Consider the following 26,905-nt stretch of genomic DNA (forward strand, 5'->3'; position numbering starts at 1 on the left):
TGCAAGTCCACTATGTGTCACAATGTTCCAACTAGGAAGTTGGCTGGGAACCTTAACTCCCCTACGTATACCTCTCCTTTATTTCCTGTGTAACGACACTACGAGGTGAGGAACCTAAAAAGCATTTTCAGTATCAAACACTAGATCGATCTGCATATCTACAGAAGTTGCTTAGTTACATTTTGTGCTACAGTAGTTCAGACTTGGCAAGTGGTTGTTCCACTGTTTGGCACAATGAGAAGTCATCCACTTAGTCTGAATGAAGACTGAGTGAAACACACAGGGCAGGCCTGGGAGGGGTTAAGGGTGGTGTACAGTAAAATCCATTTTGTGTTTTGATCAAATGTGTCATCATCATGAAGCAAAAGGAATCAGAACATACTGCAGATCATCTCTGATATGTTTTACTCTGAATTACACCACCATCATCCCATCTCTGATGTGCAGCCTGTTAACGATGAGACAGCTGTGTGACTGCTCTGTGCAAGAAAGACAGTTTAGCCACAAAAGGTATTATATTCCATACATCTGTTATTCACTGTTTTACCTGGTTCCTTATGACCGAAGGCTCAGATTTATTTTGAATGGCAATAGAAGTAAAAGGGGAAAAAAATCATTAACTGTGCAAAAATACAAAAATTCTCCTACAATTTAGAACAGGGCTAAAGGCGGATTAAGATATAGGCAAGCTCATTTCTGTGAAACATTTCCCATTATACATTTTTCTTTTTTGCTGCCTCCATGCTTACATGGTGGTTATTAATAGTCTTTGACTGTCCCTGTACAGTAAAAGCTCCATTACATTAACTGAACTATAGAAACCAAGTTCGATAAACTTAAGATGATACAGACTGTCTTCCTGGATTTACCTCTTATCTAACTTTTATTTTTTCAAGTAGTCCTTACTGAGGTTTGCAACATCTTTTTTGAGACATTAAGAAGCTGCAGCCGTAGACAGCATTTTGTACCAGAGCTGTTGCAAAGTCAACATCTTGCTGGGAAGTTTATTTATTTGACTTATCATTTCAAAATAAATCAATTCCGAACAACTCAAATGTAAATACAAAGAGAATGCAGCTTGCAAATTTTTTATGGAACCTATATTTGTTTGCAATAGTATAAAGGCGACATATCAAAAGTTTAACAGGAATTTGACTGATTAAAGTGTTTCTTGTGAATCGCCAACACATTTCTAAGAATTTCAGGACAGGGATAAAAAGACTAAAACAAACAAAAATAGGTTTCAGATAATTGGCAAATTATTGCATTCGCTTTTTTGTTACATTTTATGCAGTGTCCCGACTTTTCTGGAAAGGGTTTTGTAAGTTAAAAGCAGAAAATGGACTAAATCATTCAGGCATTACTATGTATTCAATGATGAGTGAGGTTCGTGAGAACAGGACATGTGGGGGTGAATGGAGGATGAATGCGCCTCACTGCCAAACGAATGTGATGTCATGCATTGAGGGAGGAATTTTTGCCTGGACTTTAGTGCTTTGGCCCCATGGCCATGGTCATGTCATATTCTTAAGATGCGCTTCTGAGAACTCGAAATGAACAAAAGAAGTTAAAGAATAGAAAAATCCAGCGAGTCAAAGAGATGGGTTCAGCTGGAAACAAGCTGTTGAGCTGGAGCTGGAGCTGTCCTTGGTGCTGAACGCCTCAATCCAATTACCCCCCCCCCCCCCCCCTTCTCTCTCTCTCGCTCTCTCCCTTTCTCCTTCTCTCTCCCTCTCTCTCCTCTCTCTTTCCTTTCTCTCCCTACCACCCTCTCTCCCTCTCTCTCTTTCTCATTCTCTCTCTCTTCTCTCTGGGCTGATCGCTCTCCGGGCCAACCGGTTCATGCTTCCGTAACTCTGTCAGCAGCGGGTATCTCTCTGTGTGTGTGCGTGTGTGTGCTGAATCCCTCATGGCTCTAGGCGCTACGGTCACACTTCCCGGGATGTTTTGTTTCCTCCACTCGCCACAATGAGGACCTCCGGCGGTCTGCGCGCTCTCAGGAGGCTTCAAGAATCAGGGGCCGGAGGGGAGGCGAGGCAGCTGGGGTAACTACTTGGGTGCTATGGTGGGACTTCCTGGAAGGCCAAGATTTGGGGTTTACCGAAATAGCAGTTTCACCAGAGGTAGGATATACACCGAGAGTGTGTGAGTGACGGGATCAGTTTAATGTATTTGAAATGTGTGATACTGAGGACGTTAATCAGACGAAATCAAGTGAACTGAACTTGATTTCTATTGACATACTTTATTGGTATTTTATACTTTATATATACTTTTTACCCACTTTCTATCCATCTTATACTTTTTAAACTCCCTGTGGACACTTGTGCATAAATGATCAGTAAAGCCTGAGAGTCCTTAATCTCTTGAATCCGAAATGAACGCGCTGGTGGTGAAGTCAGGTTCAATTTGGAAGGGAAGGACTGGATAAGAGCGACTTGTGGTGCTGAAGCAGCTTGGTCCCTGACGTAGCCATGTGTCCTATGAGTGTCCCAGGAGAAGATAGACTATCTATAATTAACTAAGGCATACTTGAGCCAGGGGAAACGAAGCCACCACTGGGATTTGTGGAACTCCATTACACAATCAGATAAAGGTTGTGCAGTCAGAGGACTTCTAATGACAACATAAGCCTTCATAGACCAACAGGAGAAAAAAAGCACAGTTTAGAATATTTTCACTCTTTGGCATTGGATTAAAATTGGTATTCATTATGTTACAAAAACAACAACCGTATATGTTCATTATGTTGAAACATATATTTCATTACTGGATTTGTTCTACTTAAAAACCACAGGGCCACCGGGCTCACAAGTAATTGGACAAGCTTACATAATCATAATTGAAATGGTCAGTTTTAATACTGGGTAAAAAAAAAACAACAACTCTGGAAGCTGTGAAAATAGAGCACTAATTTACATAAATATGCAGCTGTGGTATCTTTTGTTGGTGGAAAGCTTCTGTGTGTCTGCTGCTCACTGAACCAAAATAATTGACTGTCTCTAGTGAATTCGGCCTTTATCCAAAATAATGATATTTTAGTAGATTAGTCAGTTTGACCGGCACAGTACAGTAGCTCTGTTGCTTTTACTCTTTCAATGGGCACGGCCAGATCAACCACAGGGGCCAGATCAACCACAGGTGCCCTTGCAGCAAAATGAGCTGCAAGGCTTCTACCGTCATTTCCTTCCTCTGCATCTCTCTGCATTATCAACTGTGAGTCCAAACTTTTGCAAGTGGTTAGTGGCATGTGGACTTGTGAGACACCTATTGTACAAAGCCATACAGTCTCTAAGAGCTCAAGGTTTAATGTGTCTAAACTGGATAGTAACGCTTCCATTCACCTTTTGAATATCAATGTTTTTTTGAATAATCTTAATTTGAGGTGCTTTTTAGGGAATTTGACATCACACACACTCTAACTTTTCAGCTTCAACTTCTCTCATATTTTTTCTACTTTTTCTTTTTTTCTTCAGTGAACTTTCATCTTTTCGCAACAAGTTATACATTCAAACATTGGCGTTTTTGTGTTCTTTCAGGAAACGTAACTAAGATTTCTGTATTGTATCAGTGTTCAGCTACTTAGACAATTGTTAAAAATCCTCTTTTGCAAAGTCGACCTACTGATATTTCAACTTTAACGTGATGTTTTAAAATAATTCTACTTTTCTTGAGGTGTTTCACTTAAACCTTGTACTCAGCTATTAGATTTCTACAGTTTCCAGGATTTTTATGCCACTATTTCATATTACAGCGGCTTGAGGCAAAATGATTGAGCTTTTTTAAAACAAGTTAAGCTTCAATTCAGCTTATCTTTTTTAAAAAACAAATTTTAGCTTTTCTACATATTCACAATAATAATTTCAGTTATTTCTGCAAAAGCAATTTAGCAAAGACCGTTTTTTTCAGCACTGCATGGAAAATCCTTTCCGTGATGGAGCATTCACAGTGCATTTTCTCTTTGGAAATGGATTCTCTAGTTTATTTTTGAATTATGTGAAGTGAATATGAAGCATCACAGCACAACTTAAACTGACAATGTTTTGGCCTTAAGGTGGATACTGCTTTCTGATCTGATCTTGAGGCCACTTGCTTTGTAGATGTGGCCTGTGTGAAAATCAACTGAAAGACCTTAATCTTTAGCTCTGTGCTTACATGTTGCAAACTGCTAACAAAGGAAATATTTACTAGAACACTGCAACATAACGAGGAGGCTGACTATTAAACACTGAGGGGACCTAGACAAAGAAACCCACCAAAGCTGCCCAAACCAACCCATCTGAGATTTTTCCTATTTTTCTTAGTTTCTAGTGACTGAAAAATTTGGCTTATGTCATTGTGCTGATGGTTACACCTATCATTGTATGTATGACAGTTTTGGGAAGCTACTTTTATGGCTCTAGCTAACGGTATCCAGCTGATATACAACGGCTAGATGGGGCCCCACTTGTTTCTGGGGGCATGTGCAGTGCACTGTGAGAGGCCACCAGGGGCCCTTTTATCCTAATTATTATGGCGAGCCACAAACATTTGTCTTGTTTGCCTCTAGTAATACATTTTCGAGGGTCAGAATTGATCTTTTTGGGAAGCTCACAGAAGAGAGGACTGGGGGTAAGGATCAGTAGGGGCCCTGCAGTACTGTGGTTGTATAACTGGTTGCATTTGCAGATGTTGATAATAGTGCATGTGCTGGACTCTTTTGGTCATGTCCTATACCTGCTTCTGTTCAGACTTATAATGATCTCACAATATAATCTAATAACAATAATGTATCATGTGTTGTTTTTCCAGATATGGATCAAACCAGGATTTTAGAGGTCTGAACATAGCAAGAGGAGCTCCGGGGGCCTGACAACCACCATCACCTCACTAAGCTTTACGAGCTCCAGATGTTCACGCACACACTCCACTACAGCCTGTAACTCCCCAGCACAGTGAGAAGGCAAAACACACAGAGCTACCATGTCGGACAGAGTGAATTTTAGCACACCCAAAGTCAACCCCCAGCCCGCCGCACCTTCTGTGCTCCCCCCTGAGCCCATCAACATCATCCGCACCAAGGCCCGCTCCCGACGGGTCAGGCTCAATGTCGGAGGTCTCACACATGAAGTCCTGTGGAGAACACTGGACCGCCTGCCCAGAACCCGTCTGGGACGGCTAAGAGACTGCAACACCCATGAGTCATTGCTGGAGCTCTGCGATGACTACAACCTCAATGAGAATGAATACTTCTTTGACCGGCACCCCGTGGCCTTCTCCTCCATCCTCAACTTCTACAGAACTGGGAAGCTGCACATGATGGAGGAGATGTGCGCCCTGTCTTTTGGCCAGGAGCTGGACTACTGGGGCATCGATGAAATCTACCTGGAGTCATGCTGTCAGGCGCGGTACCACCAGAAGAAGGAGCAAATGAATGAGGAGCTAAGGAGGGAGGCAGAAACGCTGAGGGAGAAGGAGGGGGAGGAGGAGGAACAGGGCTGTTGTCCTGACAAGAGGAAGAAGCTGTGGGATCTGTTGGAGAAACCCAGCTCGTCTGTGGCTGCAAAGGTAATAGCTGCACACATGCTGGAGATGTCTTAGTAAAGGAAAATTCCACTTTAAAATAAAATCCCATACTGTGATCCTTTGTGGTATAGAGATTAAAATTCATGAGCCACTTAGCATCTCTCAGGTCACCGGAGGCTTGGTACAACTGCACAAAGAGGGAACATGTCCACGACTCAGACTTCTTGAAACCTTTTTCTAGTTACAGTGCTTGTACTATGGTTCGTTTGCAGAGTTGTGTAATGTCCTCTGTGTCTTCATGAGTTTATCTCAGCTTGGACTACAAATTTATAACCTAAAGTGGGGATGTGGAGTGTGCTATTTAGTTGCTTAGTGCTTCTGTAAATGTAGCATCTAGCATGTTTGAATCTTGATCCAAGTGAAGATTTTTCAACCTCTGCTGTTTGTCTTTAAAGCACTTTCCTTGTTGGACAAATACTCAGCTTACATCAAACCAACAACAATGTATACCCAGATCACTAAGACATGACTCTGTCCTAGAAATTCAAGCGTGTTTTTCTGCTTTGGTACTTAGAAAGTGACTGATGATGTAGCAGAATGACATATCTATGCTGACATGTTAGTTCCTAACAGGTGAAGGACAATATTTTAATCATTTAAATGCCAAACAGAAATTGTTTGGTCTGAGTGGTAAACCACAGAGTGAAGCTGAGCCACTCTGAGAGACAGTGTATACATGTAATTTGCTTATACAAGTAAACAGTATATTTTTACTTTAATTGAATATTTTTATTTATACCTTATTTCAGATTGAACATTTTACCCAGAATATGTGGCCAGCTTTTAAAATATAAATTCCTGTAGTTTAAAGTACAGTATATTATCTACTTACATATCAAAGCTTTACTTGCCTGCTCAGCTCAGCCCTCCCTCTACCTGCTCTGTGCTACACTCTGCCATGCTCCGTAGTGCTCTTCAGGTGTTGGTCATGCAGAAATTGCTAAACTTCTCTAATTGAGTAGAAGGGTGAGTCTCACCTAAAACACAACACAGCTGCCAGCACTGTTTTTCATAGGAGATGTCGACAACACCTCTCCATATTAAGATAAGTTCTTTAACATATTTCTCATATTTATAATTAGTAAAAAATGCCAATTTATTAAACTGAACTAATAATTTGATCAACCTATTTCAGAGTCCATTCTGCAGAATCACCACATTTATTTTTGAAATTCACAAAACATTTTCCTCATAGGGGCAGCATGGTGGTGGAGTGATTAGCACTGTCGCCTCACAGCTAGATGGTCACCAGTTTGAATCCTCGGCTGTATGAAGTTCTCCCTGTGCTTGTGTGGGTTTCCTCCAGGCACTCCAGTTTCCTCCCACAACCCTAAGACATGTATGTTAGATTAACTGGTGAATCTAAATTTGTCAAAAAGTAAAGTGCAGCACCGGCAGCAGCAGCAGCAGCAGCAGCAGCAGCAGCAGCAGCTTAACTACGTTTACTTAAAAGTGAATGTCAGAGTTCCAATAGAACACAGATTTCAGAGGGACAGACTCTGACATGTTTAGTCATTGACTCTCAGTGAACTGGGGTGTGTCTCAGCTTCATGCAGAGCCATGTGAATAAAACATCAGGCATTACATTAAAAAGCCATCAGCATCACAAGAGAAGGATCATCACTGCTCTATATTCTCCGTACCATCTCGGACTGTCTTGCAGTCCTTTTCATTAATACCTACTGTATCTATGCAGATGGTTTAGCTTGTATTTTCTCTGTGAGACTTCTGCCTTCAACCTAATACAGTGGAGAATAGAATTTAGAAAAACAGTGAGGGAGCGAGAAGACTTTTTCAATTGCAATTTTAAGCATCTGATTACTTTTTTCCTGCATAAGTATAGATTTTCAGTGAGATAAGCCTAATGTGTGTGTGTGTGTGTTTGTGTGTGTGTGTGTGTGTGTGTGTGTGTCAGCGCAGTGTGGGCTTCATGCTGCACTTTGTCTCTCAGAAGCTTTGTGTAGCAGTAGACAGTAGAAGCTTAAAAAAGTCATTTGACAGTTTGTTTACCTCAGACAGCTTACAGTGCTTGTTTTATTGTCTGCTGCAGAGCAGGCAGACAACAGATAGACAGTTTCTAAAACACCATGCAAGCAGAGCATTAGTCCATCACTAATGATGGGACTGCAGTGGATATTTTTCGGCTACGGCTAAATATACTACAATTTCCAGAGAGGAAAGGAGCGGAGAGGAGAGGAGAGGAAAGCTATATAAGGGACATAGCTACAAAAGCAAATTGTTAAGGAAGTCAACAGGGTGGGGCTTGATATTGTTAAATGATTCTTTGTTTCCAGCTGACTGGCTGGAGTTTAGTCCAGACCAAGTGTGCTGTCCTCAGTGTGAATGGAAACTGTTCAGAGCTGAGGTTTTATTCAGCTCAGCTCAGTTCACACAGACCTGCACCACAGTGGCAGAATACTGAAGTTTGAAATCTGTGATGATTTCTTACATTCCTGTATCTTCACCCAATAGAAAGAAGGTGAGCATTTATAGCAAATGTTTATGGAACGTCATGCTTGTTTGATGGAGCTTTCAGTGAACCTGAACAGCAGCAACGTTTGTGCTGGAGAGCTGATCCACCAATTAACAAACATACACTAACATTCGGTTTCGGTTCTCAACGGTACAGACAGCAGCTCACATTAAGAGGAGGTTGGAGAGTCAGAGGAAGCTGCAGCAGCAAATTGTGTTGACATGAGAATATGAGCAGGGTTATACAGAAAAACTGCGATAACTTGTCCATCTCTGATGGCCATGTTGTACATATTAGCTTTGAAAATATTTTCTTTGTTCCAAATCTTGTTGATAACATTTGGGACCTACATTATTTGCATTTTCAAATTGAAAATGAATTATTTGAGTTTGTTTCTGTGCAAACGTGACAGTTCATTTCCGTGTGCTATGAAAATATAGAGAATTCAGCTTTGTAATGTACAGGGCCATCTAGAAAAAATTCAGAAACCATCAGTGCTGCTTAACAGCACTGTGCAAATGAGCTGTGTTTTCATGAAGTCAAGAGAAACCAGTAATGACAAGCAGACATACATGTTGCTGGGTTGCTGCTGAGCTGCAGGGAGCAAACTTTAGGTAATAATAGTGTAGGTATATGTAGTTAAGACATCAGTGTCATCTGTAAATAATAATGATTATCATTTTATTATTTTTTTATTTTGTTTTGCCTAAAAAGTCCAAGCTATTGTTGAACCTTAATCCACACTAGCTTACTGCTCATTATGGCCAAATCATCCTTATTAATATTTAAAATATGTTTAAAAATGTGGTTCAGTGTAATCTCTACCACCCTGTGAAGTTGTAAAGTGAATTTAGTATTGGTATAACTTTATAAAATTTGTACTGTGTCAGTGGACTCATCTGAGTATAGGAGAGTCAGCTCAGGGCTCCAGAGACACCTTAGGTGTTTGTTTTGCTTCAGCTGAGCAGCTGTGAACTCTGTTGACAACTCCCAGAGCCTGATATCTTTTCCTTTGTGTTTGTGGATAGGGAAGCTACATCTACAATTATAGCACAGAAAATAGGTCCAGCATCGAGTATGACAATTGTACTGTAATATGGTATCGTGGAACATTAAATGCATGCACAGTATAGTCAGGTTGTTTTTATGATAAGAATCTATTTTGCAGGTAGGTCTGGACTCTACAGCGGCACTGGCCCTCAGAGGTCCATGTGACCGTGTTGGAAGCGTAGTGTCAGCAGGAGGGAAGCTGCTTAGGGACTCACCAGACGCGTGTCACTCTGTAGAAGCAGGGATGCAGCTCAGGTCTCAACCAATAGGAAGGCCTCTTCCTGGTGACATGCACGGCTCAGTGCTACTGCTCATTGCAACAGAAGCATTACCTGGCCATTTGGAAAAGACTGTGCACCATTTGTTCCAGAGCATGTGGCTCAGAACACATACAGCCATGCGTACACACAGACGCACACAAACAGACACACACATACAGCTGAGTCCAGATGGACAACTACACATAATAGTTTTGAATTTTTTGGATAATACAAGTATTAAATGTTCCAATAATAGAGATTAGTTTCATACACTTTACATAATCTGTGTAATCTTCTTATTTTTGGCTCTGAAGATATTTTTGACTTGTAGTGAAGGATACGCACAAACACACTTTTCTTTCTTTCTTTCTTTCTTTCTTTATTTTGTTTTCTTTAAAATTAATGTTTCCACTTAGATATTTCCAATTTTAGTTTACAGAGAAATACATTTTCTTATTCTGTGCATATTTCATGTAAAATAAAGTTCCAAATTTTAACTCAGTGAGTTTGGCTAAAAACAACAAGGACTAGTAACAGCACATCTCCATGCATAGTCACCTTTTCCACCCACCATAGTGGACATCCACTTACACACGGAATATGACTTAGGAGTGTGGCCTAATCTCCTTTGGGGCTTTTAGTAGGACTGTACCTGCAAATAGACTAACTGTTGGCTGGTTGGAGAGTCTATCCTGTCCACTGTCTGACCCACTGGAACAAGCAAGGTGGGGGGGTGTGGGGCTCCTCTGGTATATACGCAAGCAAATACACAACTGCTACCTTTGAGGGATAAGAAAAACAAACTGTAGAGACAGAAGGATGGAATTAAATATGCTTACATTTATACTTATGCATTTCTCAATTTCTCCAGTTCTATCGAATCAACATATGAAGTTATTAATTATTATTATATGAATGAATGAGAAACTTAACTTTTTATTGTTTACCCAGAGCAGAAATGGTGTCTCTCTAATGAATCACTGTGATATAGTTGACAGAAAAGTTATGCAAGAAGAAATATTTTCTTTCATGAACTTATGCACTTTGCTGGGCAGAGGTGAAAATATTATCCTGCATCTCAAGATGAGATTAGAACATTTATTAACAAAAATGATTGTTCAGGGTGTATATATATACCCATATTTTATTCACAATAGAACATAAAAACATATCAGATTTTGAATTTGATGGCAGCTGGAAAAGTAATGCAATAAATCAAATACAAATAGGGGAGAATTTGAAAACTAAGTGGCAACAGGTCAGTAACATGACTGGGTATAAAAGAGAGCCAGAGCCTTGTGCACAAGGGACAAGGCCGAAGGTCTTGATCTTCGGACCCTCAGGCAGCACTGCATTAAAATAGGCCTGATTCTTTAATGGACATCACTGCATGGGCTCAGGAACACTTCCAGAATCCACTGTCAGTGAACATAGTTCACTGGACAATCCATCAATTTAAGTTAAACCTGTATGATGGAAAGAAGAAGCCCTATGTGAACAAGGTCCAGAAATGCTGCCATGTTCTGAGTCAAAATGAAAATCTGTTCTGTGGTGGAGGGACCATCCAGCTTGTTACCATCAGGACAGCCTGCATCTCTGATGGTATGGAGCTGCATTATTGCCTATGGTGTGGGCAGCTTACCGATCTGGAAAGGCACCATCAATGCTTAAATGTACATAGAGGTTTTGAGCAACACATGCTGCCATCCAGACGCTGTCTCTTTCAGGGAAGGCCTTGCACATTTCAGCAGGACAATGCTAAACCAGATACTGCATCCAGGAGAAGAGTCCGGGTGCTGAACTGACCTGCCTGCAGTCCAAACCTGTCACTAATAGAAAACATTTGGCACATCATAAGACAAAAAATCCAGCTACAAAGGCAAAACTGCTGAGCAGCTAGAATCCTGCATCAGACATGAATGGGACAACATTCCTCTCGTAAAAACTCCAGCAACTGGTCTCTTCACTTCCTAGATGTTTACAGACAGATGTTAAAAGAATGGGGGATGCTACACAATCAGCCTGTTCCATCAAATTAAAATGAGCTAATATTTTCCATAAAATGTCTCAGTTTCAACATCTGATATGTTGTTTATGTTCTACTGTGGATAAAACATGGGTTGATGACATTTGCAAATCATCACATTCTGTTTATTTTTATTTTTTTATGTTTTACACATCTTCCCAACCTTTTTGGAATGTGGTTGTCTGTATGGGTATGTAGGTAAATATAATAAAAAGTTACAAACACAGCCCTATTTATTTTCTTTTAGTGTTTCTTATGGTGGCTTTATCAAAAGTCATGTTGTTTCTAAAATGTAGTATTTGTTTCATGTTGTTTCTTGTTGAAACAACTGCTTCTGTAACAGGATGAATACACCAGTTTTCCACAGTAGCTTTCTATGATTTGTTTTTGGGAAGTACATGTATAGAAGTGGTATTAAAGTATATTTCCTATTGCCTTCACTAGAGTCAAACATCTGCTTCACTATATTAAATTCCTGCTTCTAGCTAAAAAAATAAGATGAAGTCTGGAGGATTTTCATTTCAGATGATGTCATGCTGAGGAAATCTGCACGAATCTGCAACATTCATAGTATGAATAAACAGATGCTATTACCTGCAGGGGTTTTTCAGCTAGAAGCTGAGAAACGTTTATTTGCAGGACAGAAAGTAATTCATTACCATTAATTTGCTGGAACCGTATGACTAAAGTTAAAAGTGGGTACAGTTATCCTTTAAAATCTGGGAACCGAGCAACTGTTCTGAACACAGCTTTACAGGCACGTGCGGCAGAGAGCATACAGAACATTATCTAAACCACTGTAAAAGTTATTACTGAGCTTGTTTTTTTAAAATGTCCATTAGATTTTGGAAAGCTTCTCTCTGCTTTACTTTAGACTTTACAGTATCATTTTGTGTATAAGTAGTTTTGTACCCACAATGGATGATTATATCACACATTTCCATTGTGCTTGCTTACATTTTCATGTCCATTAGTACTTTATATAATATGGTAAATTATGGGATTAGTGTGACTTTTTTGCAACTGTGGTGATCTAGCATCAGATGTCCTTTAAAAAACTTTAAAAAAAATCACCCACAGCATGTGTCTATTTGAAACACATTTTTCGAAGAAATGTTTGCACCTGCTTCTTTGATTTGATGAACGCCGGTGCTTCCTTTCCTGCCAAACAGCCTTCCCTCGGAAATGTTGGTTGGCTTCCTGCATAAACTCTCTGCTTCACGTCTGTTAGATGAACATCAGGACGGAGCCATTTGAAAACGTTACATTTATTCTGCTTTAACCAGAACTATTTGTGTGCTCAGAGTGGTTGTTTTGCAAGGTCCACTTATTGTTAAGCCTTTGTTCACAGATACACCACACATGATATTTGCTGCAGAAAAGAATTGTACAGCTCAGAATTCTTTCATCCATCAAGCCATCCAGGTCCACGAGCAGCAAAACAGATCAGAACAATAATGTTTCACAGACGGGATCAGGTTCTTGCAGAATTTGGTTGTCACCAAACATAACTCCTCTCATTAAAACCTAAAGGTTCTACATTAGGATTATCCCTACATAGAAAGTGTCAGACTGTAGATCAGTAGCAATGTCCATTCTTGAGCGTAGTGGCTTCCTCATTGCTATTCTGCAATGTTGTTTGGGGTTTTCTTCTGATGGTGGGCACTGATATCAGCCACTGCAAGAGAGGCCTTTAGTTTTTTCAAATATTACCCTGGAGCCTCAGGTGACCTGTAGGACATTTCCACAACTTGCTCTACAGTACTTCTTCAAAGTATTATATCAGCTTCAGTGTTATAAACTGAATCTGTGTAGATTTACTAATTGTCATTTGTTCCCCCAATATTTACAAACTTTGAAATTGCATTGTGAAATTCAGAGTGACGTTCTGAACTGAAAGTCAACAAAGAGTCACTGGTTGTGTGTCTTTCAGTACTGTGCATTTTTTCACAGTAAGCATTAGAAGATAAGTGGCTCCTCAGGTCTAAAGCAAACTGGCCGTGTGCCTTGAAAGGGGATCAGCAGAATGATGTGTATTCACTAATGTACTGTAGCTCTACAGTAGTGAATAGTTTGTTTCAAATGAGAAGGATTTATGACCCCAGCAGGAAAAGAGGCTGGTACAAAGTGGTTTGACGTCCACAGCAAAGTTTATTGGCAAATGTTTCTATGGCAGCCTGTTTAGTGAGTGTAGCAGTGAAGACAGGCTGTCTTTGGGCTTGTTTGTTTCTTCACTGATTTATTTGTCTCTAGTGTAGGGGGAGATGTCAGTGAAATTTCCTGCCGATAATTAATCTGACAAATATGAATGGTTGGCTGTTCAGAAGCAGAAGGGTTGATTTCACAAGCATCCTACTAGGTTTTTCCCTTTTTTTGTGTGTCTGGGGAAATACTAAAAATGTGAGGGTCTGTTTGATTTGGCTGCTGTTTTTCCATAGTGTTTTCAGATGTCTTCATCAGGCTAAACATGTAAGTTGGCCACAAATCGTCATTCTTCATTAGTTCAAACTACTGTGGTGTACTGATAAGCTTGGATTTACCCATTCAAGAGCTTTATTTATTAATTTTACTTACTTTTATCTAGATCAGACACAAATGCACAAATGTGTCGTTTTATAATTACATTAGTTACACTTGGGTACACAAGTTTGCATCCTCTTCTTTTATTTAAAAAACAATACAAAAAGAATTACATCAATTACAGAATTACATTACATGTGTCATGGCAATTCTATAACACAAGTTATTTAGTTATTTAGTCATTTAGTCATTTAGTCATTTAGTCATTTAGTCATTTAGTCATTTAGCAGACGCTTTTATCCAAAGGCAAGCAAATGTCTAAGTCAAGGAGAAAACATCAAAACATTTTTTTGCATATTTAGAAATTTAAGAAACATTAGAAATCACCTTTATTTATTTCTGATTAAGTAGCATTTGTACTAACTGAATGTGCATTAAATATTAGGATGATGGAAAAAATTCTTTGTTTTACTCTTTTGGACATTTTAAAATAAGAGGATGAACACTATGGCACCTGGCTGCATCTGTTTTTGTGTTGCAGTGAAACCTGTGGATGGCTCTGTTTTAGACAATGCTAACAATGAACAGCACTTCTATATTGTACCTGTTGTAGTCATTCTTCACTCAATTATAGATGGAAAAATGGTTTGTAATTTGTAAGATTTGGTGCATCTTACTGATACATATGATGATATAATGATATATACAGTAATGCTGTGCTTTGTTTTTTTTTTAGTTTTTTTGCTGGTGTGAGAATGAAATGATGATGATTGGAGTTTAGAAGCACCGATTCATTGGTTTTACTATTGGTCCTGGGTTGAACTGATATTCATCTTTGGAATCAAACATGATAGCAAAGATCTTAAACCAACAGATCCATGTGGCTTCCATTGTGGTTCGGTGTAGGTGCTGTAGTGATCACCCTAATTGGATGGCTAATAACATACCATATGGATTTAATTACAGTCCAGAGTTTCACACGGACCAACCAGAGGCTTCTCTTTGGAGTAATTACTATAATTCGGTCTTTCTGTGCCTTTGCCTTCTCTGTTGCTATGTTTGGGTGAGTGCTTTAGAGAGCAGAAAGCAGCACCATTGTGGCTTTCTTATCCTAATGATACGCAGTTTGTATTGTTTAACTCTGAGTCATGTCTCAACATTTTTCATGTAGTCTCCATTTCTTCCTGTAGCACCAATATCAAATGCACTCCACAGTCTGTGGTTTGGTAAAGTGGGCACTTGAAAACAAGTCAACACTCAACGACAATACTGAGAGTCAGTGTAAATGAAATATTGTAACTTATTGTTTGCGTGTGTGTGTGTGTCATGGCAAAGACTTTGTAGACCTTTTTATGTTAGAACATGAACCAGGGGAGATGCCCACATGTTGCCCTAGAAAAAGCAAAAACAACCTGAGCCTGCAACATCTGGTGTGGGTACACAAGAGGATGGAGAGTGAGTAGAGAGCAGATTTGCTTTGATGTCAGAAGTTACTCACTGTAATCACATACTGTACCTTAAACATTGCAGTGAATGTCCCTGATTTATTTTCCATCCCTTCAGGAGCTTACATGCCACTATTAACAGTGTGCTGCAGCTAAGATGAATCAGAGAGCTTGTAGACCATCTGGAGGAAGGAGTTAATACGAGGATGACCTCAGCAGAACAGCAGATAAAAACAATAGGACAAAAGCAGCAGTGTTATAAATAAGTGGTGTTGACCTCTACAGAAACAGCAGCTGTCCAACAGATCGTGTGCCTCCAGATCCAGAAATACCTCCACATATTGATCAGGGCTTGGGTTTCTCTGCCCAGTGACTTGAACTATTCTTTGATTTCGTTTTGTATTGTCTCTCAGTCATGTCTCTTACTTCACATTCTGTCTGACACCTCGTTGTACATGTAGACAAATGTAGTTTTCTGGGGGATAGTTTTTATAGTGTAATGATGATTATAAAGGCGATCGTACTCGAATCATTGTGCTCGATCTTCTGCATTTTTATGTAGAGAAATACATTAAAAGACAATATGATGCAGGTGGGCAGTACTATGATGAAGTCATTAGTACTGCCCCCTCACAGCTGGAAGGTTTACAGTTTGCATCTACCTACCATCTGTGGCCAACAATACTAGTTTTCTTGGGGTCAACAAAACATTGGGATTCATGCGGTGAAGCATTTGCAGGATTAGTGGAATCAACTAAACCTTTCTGCTTTGACCTAATACAGAATGCATGTTTTGTTAATTTTATGTTACTTCAACTTAAAATATCCAGGTTTATTTTTAGAGCACATTACATCCTATAATTACAGGTTGTTCGAATTTGAAATAATAAGGTAAATGAATGAACTCCTGGTTAGAGTTCACTAAGAGATAAAAAAAAAAACCCACAAAAACTAACAGACTTCCCAGCATGCATTGTTTGAGAGTTAAAGTTCTTCATAGACTATTGTTTGCTCTAGATTGAAGAAAACAAATTAGTGATTGAAACCTTTTTTCATAGAGTCAAGATTTGAATTTAGCCCCATTATTAGGGAAGCAGTGGAACTTACGTTTCCAAGTTGAAGCAATTTAAAATGAATGAATATCTATCCAACAATTTGTGGCCCTCAATTCATTCATTAGAGAAAGGAGCGGTCACAGGACAACTAAACATCTCTCCTTAAAGAACTGATGACTGTGGCTACGTGTTTTTAGGCAGAGTCGAGCAAGTTCGTGTCTTTGTTGGCGACTCATTGTGATACAGATTCAAAGTGTTATTGATCAGCTGAATCTTAAATGTGGAGTCATCCATTGATCCATTAATTCTCCCTGCAATGTAAAGCTTCTAAAGCAGCTTGTGTGTTCCTGGTACTGCTTTAAATCTGCCCTGGGTGCCAAGGTCACAGCGTTTGGCAGCCATTAAGCCATTAAGACGCTGCAGGGTGGAAACACTTGGATACACCTGCCCTCTACTTCCCTTTGTACTCACTCTCTTTGGCTTTAGATCTTTCTTCTCTCACAACTTTGTCTCCTTTTTCTCTCATTATTTACTTTTACCTGCTTAACTTTGCAGTTTTGTCAGAGTTCTGAGAATGAAACATAGAACAAAGTCATCCAGTCTGAATGAGGATTATAGAGCAGCAGAAGTACTGTACACTGTGTAATGCTGTAATGCTCAGTGTCCTTTGACATGACACTGATAGGCCAGATAGTCCCTCACAGGAAACAGCAGAGACATTCTTTCCATCACATGATTTCACAGGAACTCTCCTGAATCATCAGGACAGTTGGTAGAGCAGTAAAAAAAAATTAGAGATATAAAGATTAATGATTAGTAGTTTATCAGATACTATTCTGCATATCAGTGTCTTTTTATTTTTTTTTTGGGAATTGTACATCTTTTGCATATTGATATGTTGTTGAAAGTCAGAACAAATTTAAAGGGTTCTAATAATAAAAAAATTAAAATTACATACAGTTCTGTTTTTAAAAAACAGCTAAATTGTATTCAACATGCAACAGAATGGTAGCTATATATTAATCATTTTATGTTGTTACAGTGTTAACTGATGTTGCAGATCTATTGACATTATATCAAAGCTCAGACTGTGTGAAAAGATTTAGAGTGCTGCTAATCTGTCCAGGGTGTACCCCTGGATTGGCTCCCTGCAACCCTTAATGAGATTAGCAGTATAAATGATAGATGGAAGGGCTGTTTGAGATTCTAAATGCTTCTGAGAATTCACAGATGGTATTGTATATTATAACTGTTACTTTGGAGTCCGAGGTTTTAAATATTAAATGTGCAGTAGGCCGTAAAAAAATCCCACTGCTTACTTTATGTTTAGGTTGTCATTTTATATCTCTATTACAAAACACAGGCTTGTTTGAGGTTGTGTTAAAGCACCATCTGCAGCCTGTGAATCATTTTAACATTCGGAACGGGGCCACTACAGTTATACTGACATCGTACAAACTCAGTTGCACACTAACAAATACAGAAAGTGTATCTTTGAAGCCTCATATATGCATGATGAAAGATCATCTAGTAGCTAACACTGTTTGTTTATAGCCTTTAGAAATCCCTGATAGAATCGCTTTCAGGCTTAATTGACTCACCAAGCTTTCACAATGGCATAATGACCATGTCTAATGACGTACCTGCACACACAGAGCATGAGGCGTCAGTCTTTGTTCATTTACATACACCAGCTCCCAGGCCTCCCTGTCAGTTATTACCAATTTTTTGGGGACATTTATTATACATTTACACAAATTTTTTATGACCTTTCTTTCTTTATGATGGATGTAAAGCTTTTGGTGTTCAGCCATAGCCTGACACTTCCTGTTGGGGGACTAAGGTATGAGTAACCACTCCTAACCTCTCTCTATCCTTTCTATAGATAGTAACACAATCCTATTACAATTATCCTGAAATGTCCTAGCAGGAGCTGCACAGAGAAGGTTTGCACTACACATGCTTTGGCTACCTCACTCACCTCACACATTAGAGATTTTGAATAAATGTTGTGAGGGGTGAGATTTGCTGGCAAATGTATGACTAAAAATGAGCCAGGTACAGAAATGAGTTAGAGTCAGAAAAAAGATTGTGTCAAAGGTTCATAAGTCAACAGTGAATTTGAATATGCAGGGGTAAAGCTTAATTCACCTTTTACTCAGCAATAGGTAACCTATTCATACTAGATAAATAAGTGTTTGCTGACCTCAGTGACCAGAAATTTCTAGTGCGCCACAGTTCAAATAGTACATTAAAATAATCAACGCATTACTCCCTACAAAAACCAATGTCTTGTTGTTGCTCTTTAGCATAATTATCAGATGTTTGTGTTTTCTTGCACTGAATTGCACAGAATTTTCAGGGGGGTTTGTACATATATACAACATATATAGTCACCGCTTCCTTTGGTGTCAACTGCTGTGGCGGAAAGTGTTTCTAAATGAAATATTAACTGTGGGTGACCACTTTCTTCTGGATATTCATCTGTACAGTAATTTGTGTTCAACATGACGGCCATATTCAATTAAAGTCACATTGCTGGTGACAGAGAAGAGAAAACAGAGACAAGAAAACTTTTACTAAATGAAAATATTGTCAGTGATGTGTGAATTTAAGATCCAGTAAGCACTTCACTGGACTATAATTATTGTGTTTTGCCATTCGTCAAACAAATTATCAGGCAGATCTGTCTTAAAATCCTTGTAAAAAGCTTTGATTTGTATTTTTTTCATGGAAATATTTTTACATAAATTAAGACTTATATTGTATAATGTAAAATATAGAGATTTTTTTTTCAAGTCAAAAATAAATTTATTGTTTTAAACCAATAAAATATTGAATGTTGTGTATACTATTGTCTTAGTTTGGCTGATTTAGGCTGGTTAATTTATGTACTGACTGTTCAGGTTTTTTACACTTAAAATCTGTGTCAGCTTCAGTAGTGTAATTGTGTCTATTTTCTTCAAAAATCATTTCACATCATAGTTACTTCTGTAAACTCACAGTCATCTATAAAGAATTATACACTTAAAAACCAATTGTAATCTTCAAACTGAGCAAACCAAGAAAACGAACTACGGTTCTTCTGCAATGAACTTAATGTACCTGTTCCTATTGGAGCCATTTCGCATCATAATCAATTAAAAAATTTGTATATAAAAAATGTAGTTTGCATATTTTCCTCATGCTTGCTTGTGTTTCTTCCGGGTAATCTGGTTTCCTCCCGTTAGGTTAGGTTAATTGATGGCACTTAGGACAATTGATGGTTGTGTGTCTATGTATGTTTCTTTGTGTTGGACCTGAGATAGACTGAAGACCTGTGAATGGTCGACCCAACCTGTCGCCTGATGGCAGTTGGGATAGACTCCAGCCCCCTGTTACCCTGAACAGGATAAGCAGTTAAGATAATAAATGGATGGATGAATGTTAAAATAGCTTGATTTATTAACACTTACAAATAAAATTTCAAAATAATAAAGAAAAAAAAAAGTTAAAAATAAAGTTTCATCATCCAGCTGTAGCTAAGGCAGTCATCCACAGTGGTACGATCCCCGGTCCCGGCTATATGTTGAAGTGAACCCCTAACAGCCCATTCCCATGCCCAGCTGCGCAGTGTCGGTCCAAGGCCAGTTGAAATTGGGGGGGTTGTGTCAGGAAGGGCATCCAGCGTAAAAACTGAGCCAAATCAACATGCAGATAATGATCCACCGTGGCGACCCTAAACTCACAGGATAAGCCGAAAGGACAAAAAAATACATTTAAAAATGTATAGTGTGCTTATTTATGGTGACTTTGAGGATGATTAATTCAAAAGTTTTGTAATCACTGTAATCTTTACTCTTCCATATAAAACACAACACCAAAGATGTTCAATTCGCGATTGCACTAGTGCAAAAGTGAGATGATCATCAGTCAGTTAGTGTCAACTCTACAGCCATGCAGCTAAAGTTAACATGGCCCACCTGCTGCATGCACACACTGGATTTGATCTCAATTCTTGACAATTTGCATCTCCTCATCTGTTCATGTGAAGATATACTATTTGTAAAACTAAATATGTTAATATATATTAATAATAATATCTTAATGCCAATGCATTAACCCATAATTGTTTTTATTGTTTTGCAGGTCCTGGCCATGATCTCCATCCTGTTCATCATCATTTCCACCATCTCATTGTCTCTCAACACATTGCCAGAGCTGCAGGTCGTGGATGAATTTGGCCAGTTCAATGATAACCCCAGTCTAGCCCACGTGGAAGCTATCTGCATTGCCTGGTTCACCATGGAGTACATACTGCGTCTGCTCTCAGCACCCAACAAGTGGAACTTCATGAAAGCACCGCTGAACATCATTGATTTGCTGGCTATACTGCCTTATTATGTGACCCTATGCCTAACTGAGTCTAACAAGAATGTGATGCAGTTCCAGAATGTGCGTCGTGTGGTCCAGATCTTTCGAATTATGAGGATCCTGAGGATCCTGAAACTGGCCAGGCACTCAACAGGACTCCAGTCTTTAGGCTTCACTTTGCGAAGAAGCTACAATGAGCTGGGTCTGCTGATTCTCTTCTTAGCCATGGGCATTATGATTTTCTCTAGCTTAGTGTTCTTTGCTGAGAAAGATGAGGATGCCACCAAATTCACCAGCATCCCTGCTTCCTTTTGGTGGGCCACTATTACAATGACCACTGTTGGTTATGGTGACATCTACCCTCAAACGCTGCTGGGCAAGATTGTAGGAGGGCTCTGCTGCATAGCAGGAGTGTTAGTCATTGCTCTTCCCATCCCAATCATTGTCAACAACTTTTCAGAGTTCTACCGAGAACAGAAGAGGCAGGAGAAGGCCATCAAGAGGAGGGAAGCTCTTGAAAGAGCCAAGCGGAGTGGAAGCATTATTTCCATTAACCTAAAGGATGCTTTTGCACGTAGCATGGAACTCACAGATGTGTTGGTGGAAAAGAGGGAGGATAGTAAGTGTCCTGTGGACAACCATTTGTCACCCAGCCGCTGGAGCTACCACAAGCACTACTCCAACGTAGAGGTGGGTAGTTCAGATATTTCCAAACATTCTCATTACGAGGAAGTGGTGCAGCAGGGATCTCCTGAAAAAGTCAAGCTTTTGTCCAACACAACTGCACCTCAAAACCTCAGTGCAAAACTTCTGGAGGATGCGCTGAACAAGGCAGCAATACTTCAAGACCAGCAGGAAAAAACCATGCAGGAGCAGATGGAGATGAAAACACTGACCTCCACCAAAGCTGGGCAGAGTTCACCTGAGGTCAGCATTGCCAGGAAGTTCTCCAATGTGGCTGATGGTTCTTCAGTCGAAAGAGGGGAAATAAGCTCAATTCTCCCAAGTATTGAAGGAGGTCAAATTGGTGCTAGACACCAGCGTATCCCCCCTCCCTTAGATCTAAGTCAGATTAGCACCATAGAGATGAGCAGGGGCCCCGACAGTATGCACCCAATAAGCATCATTAAAGAGGGTTTGTATGAGTTTGTGTCCAGCCCCAAGGGAAGTGGGACTGGAGATATGGGCTTGTTGCCAAAGACCACGGAAAGCTTTGGAACGAATTATGACAGTGTCTGCAGCTCCTTGCAAGATTATGGCAACCCCCAAAACCCAAGATCCCTCAAGGTTGATTTCATTGGATCCCAAGATGACATGCTTATGGCAGTGATGACACCAGTGGCAACCCCAGTTTCTGCTGGCTCAGCCAAGCTTGCTCAACTTCTTTCCGATGACATAGTTTCCAGGTATTCTCCATCTCCTAGCTCAGCAAACAAGGATGCTAAGTCTCCTTTGGCAACCCTGCAATCTCCCTCCCTGGCCCAACAATCTGTCAGTCCTAGCAACTCCAACCAGGGAGGTGAGGGATCAGTGGCCAGGAGCTTAGAAGGTGAAGGGCAACTCACAGGCTTAAGCCACCAGGTGAGGAATCACATGGAAAGGTCTGGTGTCAGCTCAGGCAGTAATGTTAGCCCACTGTCCTCTAAAGCCAGCCCTCTCAATTGTACCCAGGATCTAATATCTATTGAAGAAGGGGAGCAAGGAGCAGGGGGAGAAAGAGCTGAACACAGTGGAGAGAAGCGTGAAAACCACATTGTTGTGGATAGAAGCCCAACGCCGCCCTGTGAAACAAACATGTAAGCCCAAAGACAGATTGGTTCACAGACAGAGAAGCCAAACGGCTGGGTTGAGTAAAAGCTCTATGGAATGAGACGTTACCCTGCTTTTACCTGCTATGAGCTTAGCACCTATGACAAAAACACTGTGGGTTGACCTGGTAACTGTTGTTGCAGTTTTTGTAGAGAGTTGCACTCATCATATCCCTCACGATTTGTAGATAGCACTGCTATCTAACAACGAAAAGACACTGTCTCATGTCAGTGTTATTGACTTGGTCTTTGTAAACCAGACTAATATCCTATTAGGCTAAACTGTGACAATGGGTTGATCTGTTAGGGCTCATACATATGAGCATAAACAAAGCCTTGTGTGAATGTAAAAAATATGACTTCTGATGTTTTTGTGTACAGATGAACAGGTATCATTTACAATTTCCCATTGCTTGTTATCTAGGTCCATTGATTTTAATGGGCTAATTATACTATGGACAGCAGAAAGTAGCAAAAAATATTATTTTTTTTATATTTGTCAAAGGTACTTTCAAAATGCTTCTTTTAAAAGACTTTAAAAAACATTGATCAGTCTTTATGGATGTTTCATTCACTCAGTCCAAATTCTTGTAATGGGACCGAGATCATATGTAAGCACATAATACAGGACAAAAAGTCTCTTCTAACACTGGACACAAATCTAATCGTGAAATGTAAAAGTGCATACGCACCTGCTGTATGCACATTGATATTTGCCTCAGTGCTGCAACAAAATGTGTTAAATTTTTTAATAAAGTTTGTCCGAAATGTTTCTATAATTAAGGTGAAAATAGAATAGAATAGAATAGAATAGAATAGAATAGAATAGAATAGAATAGAATAGAATAGAATAGGGATGTAAAGGCTGTTGTTTTCACTGTTACAACTGCTTAGGGAACAGTACTATGTGGTATACTCACAGGTGACAGGAGTAATGAGCCGATCGATTGACATTTACTCCCAGAAGAGATAGCTCACAAAGACATTGGATAAGTTTGCTGATAACTATTCATGTGTCTATCATCACACTCCACCTTTGCTCCAGCTCTGGGGCTCCTCCTTCAGTGTCATGAAATTCAACACTGAATGAGTTACAACGTGACCCAAACCAAAGAAACCAAATGTGGACCTCTTTTTGTTTCAAACATTGATGGGCCACTAGTTTATGGGTGCAATCAGGAATTTAATGTGAACATGTAGAATTTGAGTTGACAACGGCACCCAAACACCCCATTTCCTTTGGTCTCTGTGAGACTGTTGTCTTATTAAAAAAGGGTTCATTAGAACTTGGGTCTAATAATCCTGTGCTGATCAAGTGAATCTCTGAGATCTGGTAATGCAGTTTCCCTTTTTTCTCACAGTTCTTTTATCACTTTTTGTGTAATTATTACTCTCAAGGACAGTCTGTCTGAAAATGTGTGTCACTAGCCCCATTTGTGTGACTCATTCTGTCAGGACTGCACAGTCCCAAAAAAACCTTCACATTTAAAACAGCCATAAACACCATATTCTACCAACTAGTTTCCTGTAAGTACAATGCGCCCTCTACTGCAGCTGTATGGACAGTTTGTCCTTATAATAGATGGCAATTAGCAACATATTTAGTATTACATCCCCTAAAAAGTGTGTCGCTTGGATAAATGTTGGTTTGTTTGACGACTGGGTGAGTTTCTTGACTTATTGATCTTTTTTTGGTGTGGACATCAGCCCTCTTGTAGCCATGTCCCAATGATCCCAGATCTCAGCAGAATACTACACAATGACTGGGAAAATAAGTCCATGTGGCTCTAAACAAATTATCTTTTGAGGGAGGAGATGCAGGTTCACCTGGTGGCCTTCTGTCATGAAATGGCTACACTTGAAGGAGGTGACCCCTTGGATTCATGACCCCACTGCACTGTTCTAACAAGCCCATCTTCATATATGATGAGTTGAGCAAGATAAAGACAGGGTGTGTGTCTGTATGTCTTATTTTGCGCAGGTGCTGATGGGATTAAAGGTAGTGTGACAGTGCCCTCTACAGGCATTCACAGGGCACTTGAATAAAAGGACCTGATTCCTTTTTAGCACTCTGTGTAATCTCTTCATTAGACTGGCTCTGCATTGATTTGTATGCTGGAACATGCAAACACACACTTAATTGTGTAGACACAAAGTACAGAGTGAGTGTAGGGTGATGGCACTTTTAGACAATAGATGAAAACAAACGCAGAGCTTTATTCTTGTGTATATTTGCTCACTCTTTCTAGTTCAATATGTCTTTTTTGTTAACAAAACGAATTTATTGCAATTTTATAAAAAAAAAAACAAAAAAATGGAACTGTGTGTTAACATCTCAGTATATTTAAAAAATGGGTGCCTTTTCATAAATAGATAATTTATGAGAAGGTGAAAAAGTTCCTACACCAATTTTTGTTTTGTTTTTGTTCTCATTTCCTCTCTTGCTTATCTCTGCATAGTTCTTGTGTGGATATGCAAACCCTCGGGTCATCTGGTTTTGCATTATTTTACAGCTTTTGTGTTGTTATCTCACTGTAGTTTTCATGCAACACACTGTAGCTTGCATGTCTACCTTTACTGTGCCACATTGTCATTTTCTTGCAACACATTTACCTTTTTGTGGAAAGAAATGGCTTCAGACTTGAGTTGTGAGTTCAGCTTGGATCACAGCAGATTGTGCATGAACTGCAGCACTGCACTAATGGGATAGCAGCCATTCAGAAGACAATAATGAACCCCTGAGTTGTCATCGCAGTATGTGGTAACTATTAAAGTAGAAACAAGGGCCTTTGCTTTTGAAAGTGAAAGCACTACAAATCCCGGCCCACCAGGTGAGGCCCCACCCAAACACCAAGGTGGTGCTGGTCCCGATCCTGAATAAAAATGGGTAGTGGCAGGAAGGGCATCCGGCGTAAAATCTCATGCCAAATCAACATGCGGAACACATTCTGCTCTGGCAACCCCTGAAGCAAAAGCCATTCATCTAGTGAGTGTTGGACTTGCAGTGGGGTGGCCAATACTTTAGGACCACCTCTATATATAATGCTCTCCAGGATGACTCCACTACCCACTATGACCTCAATAATACAATAGTAGATTTATCACCTTTCTGACCTAATGAAGTGGACCACTGTGTCCATTTGTGAAAGGAGTACTTCATTGCCTGGTTCATTTAAACACATGCAGTAGGTCTCTGTGGTATGAGATGTGTTGGCTTTACACTGCTGTGGATTAGGGGCCATATGAAGACTGCTTTCACTCTCCTATGTACAACCTCATCCCCACACAGCCATTAGAAAAATGTCACACAACCTTCAATTGTAATTTTTTTTTTGATAATGTTCATTTTGTTTTGCCACTAAGACAAACACCCAGTTATACAAAAGACCAAAACCTGCTTCTTCATCTGTTCTGCCTGCTCACTTTCTTTTGTTGTTTCCTAATTGTTCCACTCTTTCACCTTCATTTGCTTTGTTTGATTAACAGTAGCCTGTGTGATGATTAGTAAAATTCATTATTTGTATGTCAACATAATGATAGTGAACTATTTGAGGACTTTGATTCATTTACCAATATGCAAGACAAATAAATGTGTTTATGTGACCTACTTTGGTCTTTTGTATTTGTGTGTGTTCCTAGAAAAACGTTTAAAAAAGAACATTTGACTTGGCGGCAGCATGCTGGTGGAGTGATTAGCACTGCTGCCTCACAGCCATCTGGGTTTTAATGACTTTGGGGGAATAGTGGATTCCTACAGCCTAACCTTACATATGCAAATCTGCCAAAAATGGTCATGGTGATGTCGTCTTATCTCCTCATAGGAAGGTACTGTAACATTTTTTAACACGATGTCCAAGTGATTCAAAAGCCATGGTGGAAAATGGACTTAGTACCTGAAAAAATCTTTCTTCATTCTTTCTTCTTTCTTCATCTTTATCACAATGTAGAAATAACATTGCCAGTAATGGGCAGCAAGCATTATTTCACCAAAATAAGTTTAATAACCTTGTTCAAATCCTCCCCCTATTGAAATACAATGAAGCTATAAATATTTATTATATTTATTTAAAAGTAACCCTGCCTAACACACAGTACATGAATGGAATTTTTTAAATGCTTACATACTAACTTAAATGAAATGAACAACAAACCCACATGATGCTCATTTGCTTTAAATATGACATAACTGTATATAATCCCAGTGAAAATATAACATAAACATATTTTAAACATTCCTACCTGAACCACCAACTCTTTAGTAGACCTACGGTATAAATAAAAAAATAGATTTACATTCTAAATCCACTGTATAATATGCCCATATCAAACATTTCTGTTGCTATTGTTTAA

At 39.5% G+C, this 26,905-nt stretch overlaps 1 protein-coding gene across 1 annotated transcript; it reads left to right on the plus strand.

The window, feature by feature from the left end:
* The first annotated feature begins 1,842 nt into the window (after nucleotides 1-1,842).
* On the plus strand, nucleotides 1,843-26,149 carry LOC137098920 (potassium voltage-gated channel subfamily B member 2-like). The gene is made up of 3 exons (XM_067475659.1): nucleotides 1,843-2,123; nucleotides 4,792-5,547; nucleotides 20,523-26,149. Exons 2-3 carry the CDS (start codon nucleotides 4,963-4,965, stop codon nucleotides 22,545-22,547), a joined length of 2,610 nt encoding a protein of 869 aa, XP_067331760.1. The 5' UTR covers nucleotides 1,843-2,123; nucleotides 4,792-4,962; the 3' UTR covers nucleotides 22,548-26,149.
* The last annotated feature ends 756 nt before the right edge of the window (nucleotides 26,150-26,905 follow it).

This window comes from Channa argus, chromosome 14 (genome assembly GCF_033026475.1).
Source record: "Channa argus isolate prfri chromosome 14, Channa argus male v1.0, whole genome shotgun sequence".
In the NCBI taxonomy this organism is placed as follows: Eukaryota; Metazoa; Chordata; class Actinopteri; order Anabantiformes; family Channidae; genus Channa; species Channa argus.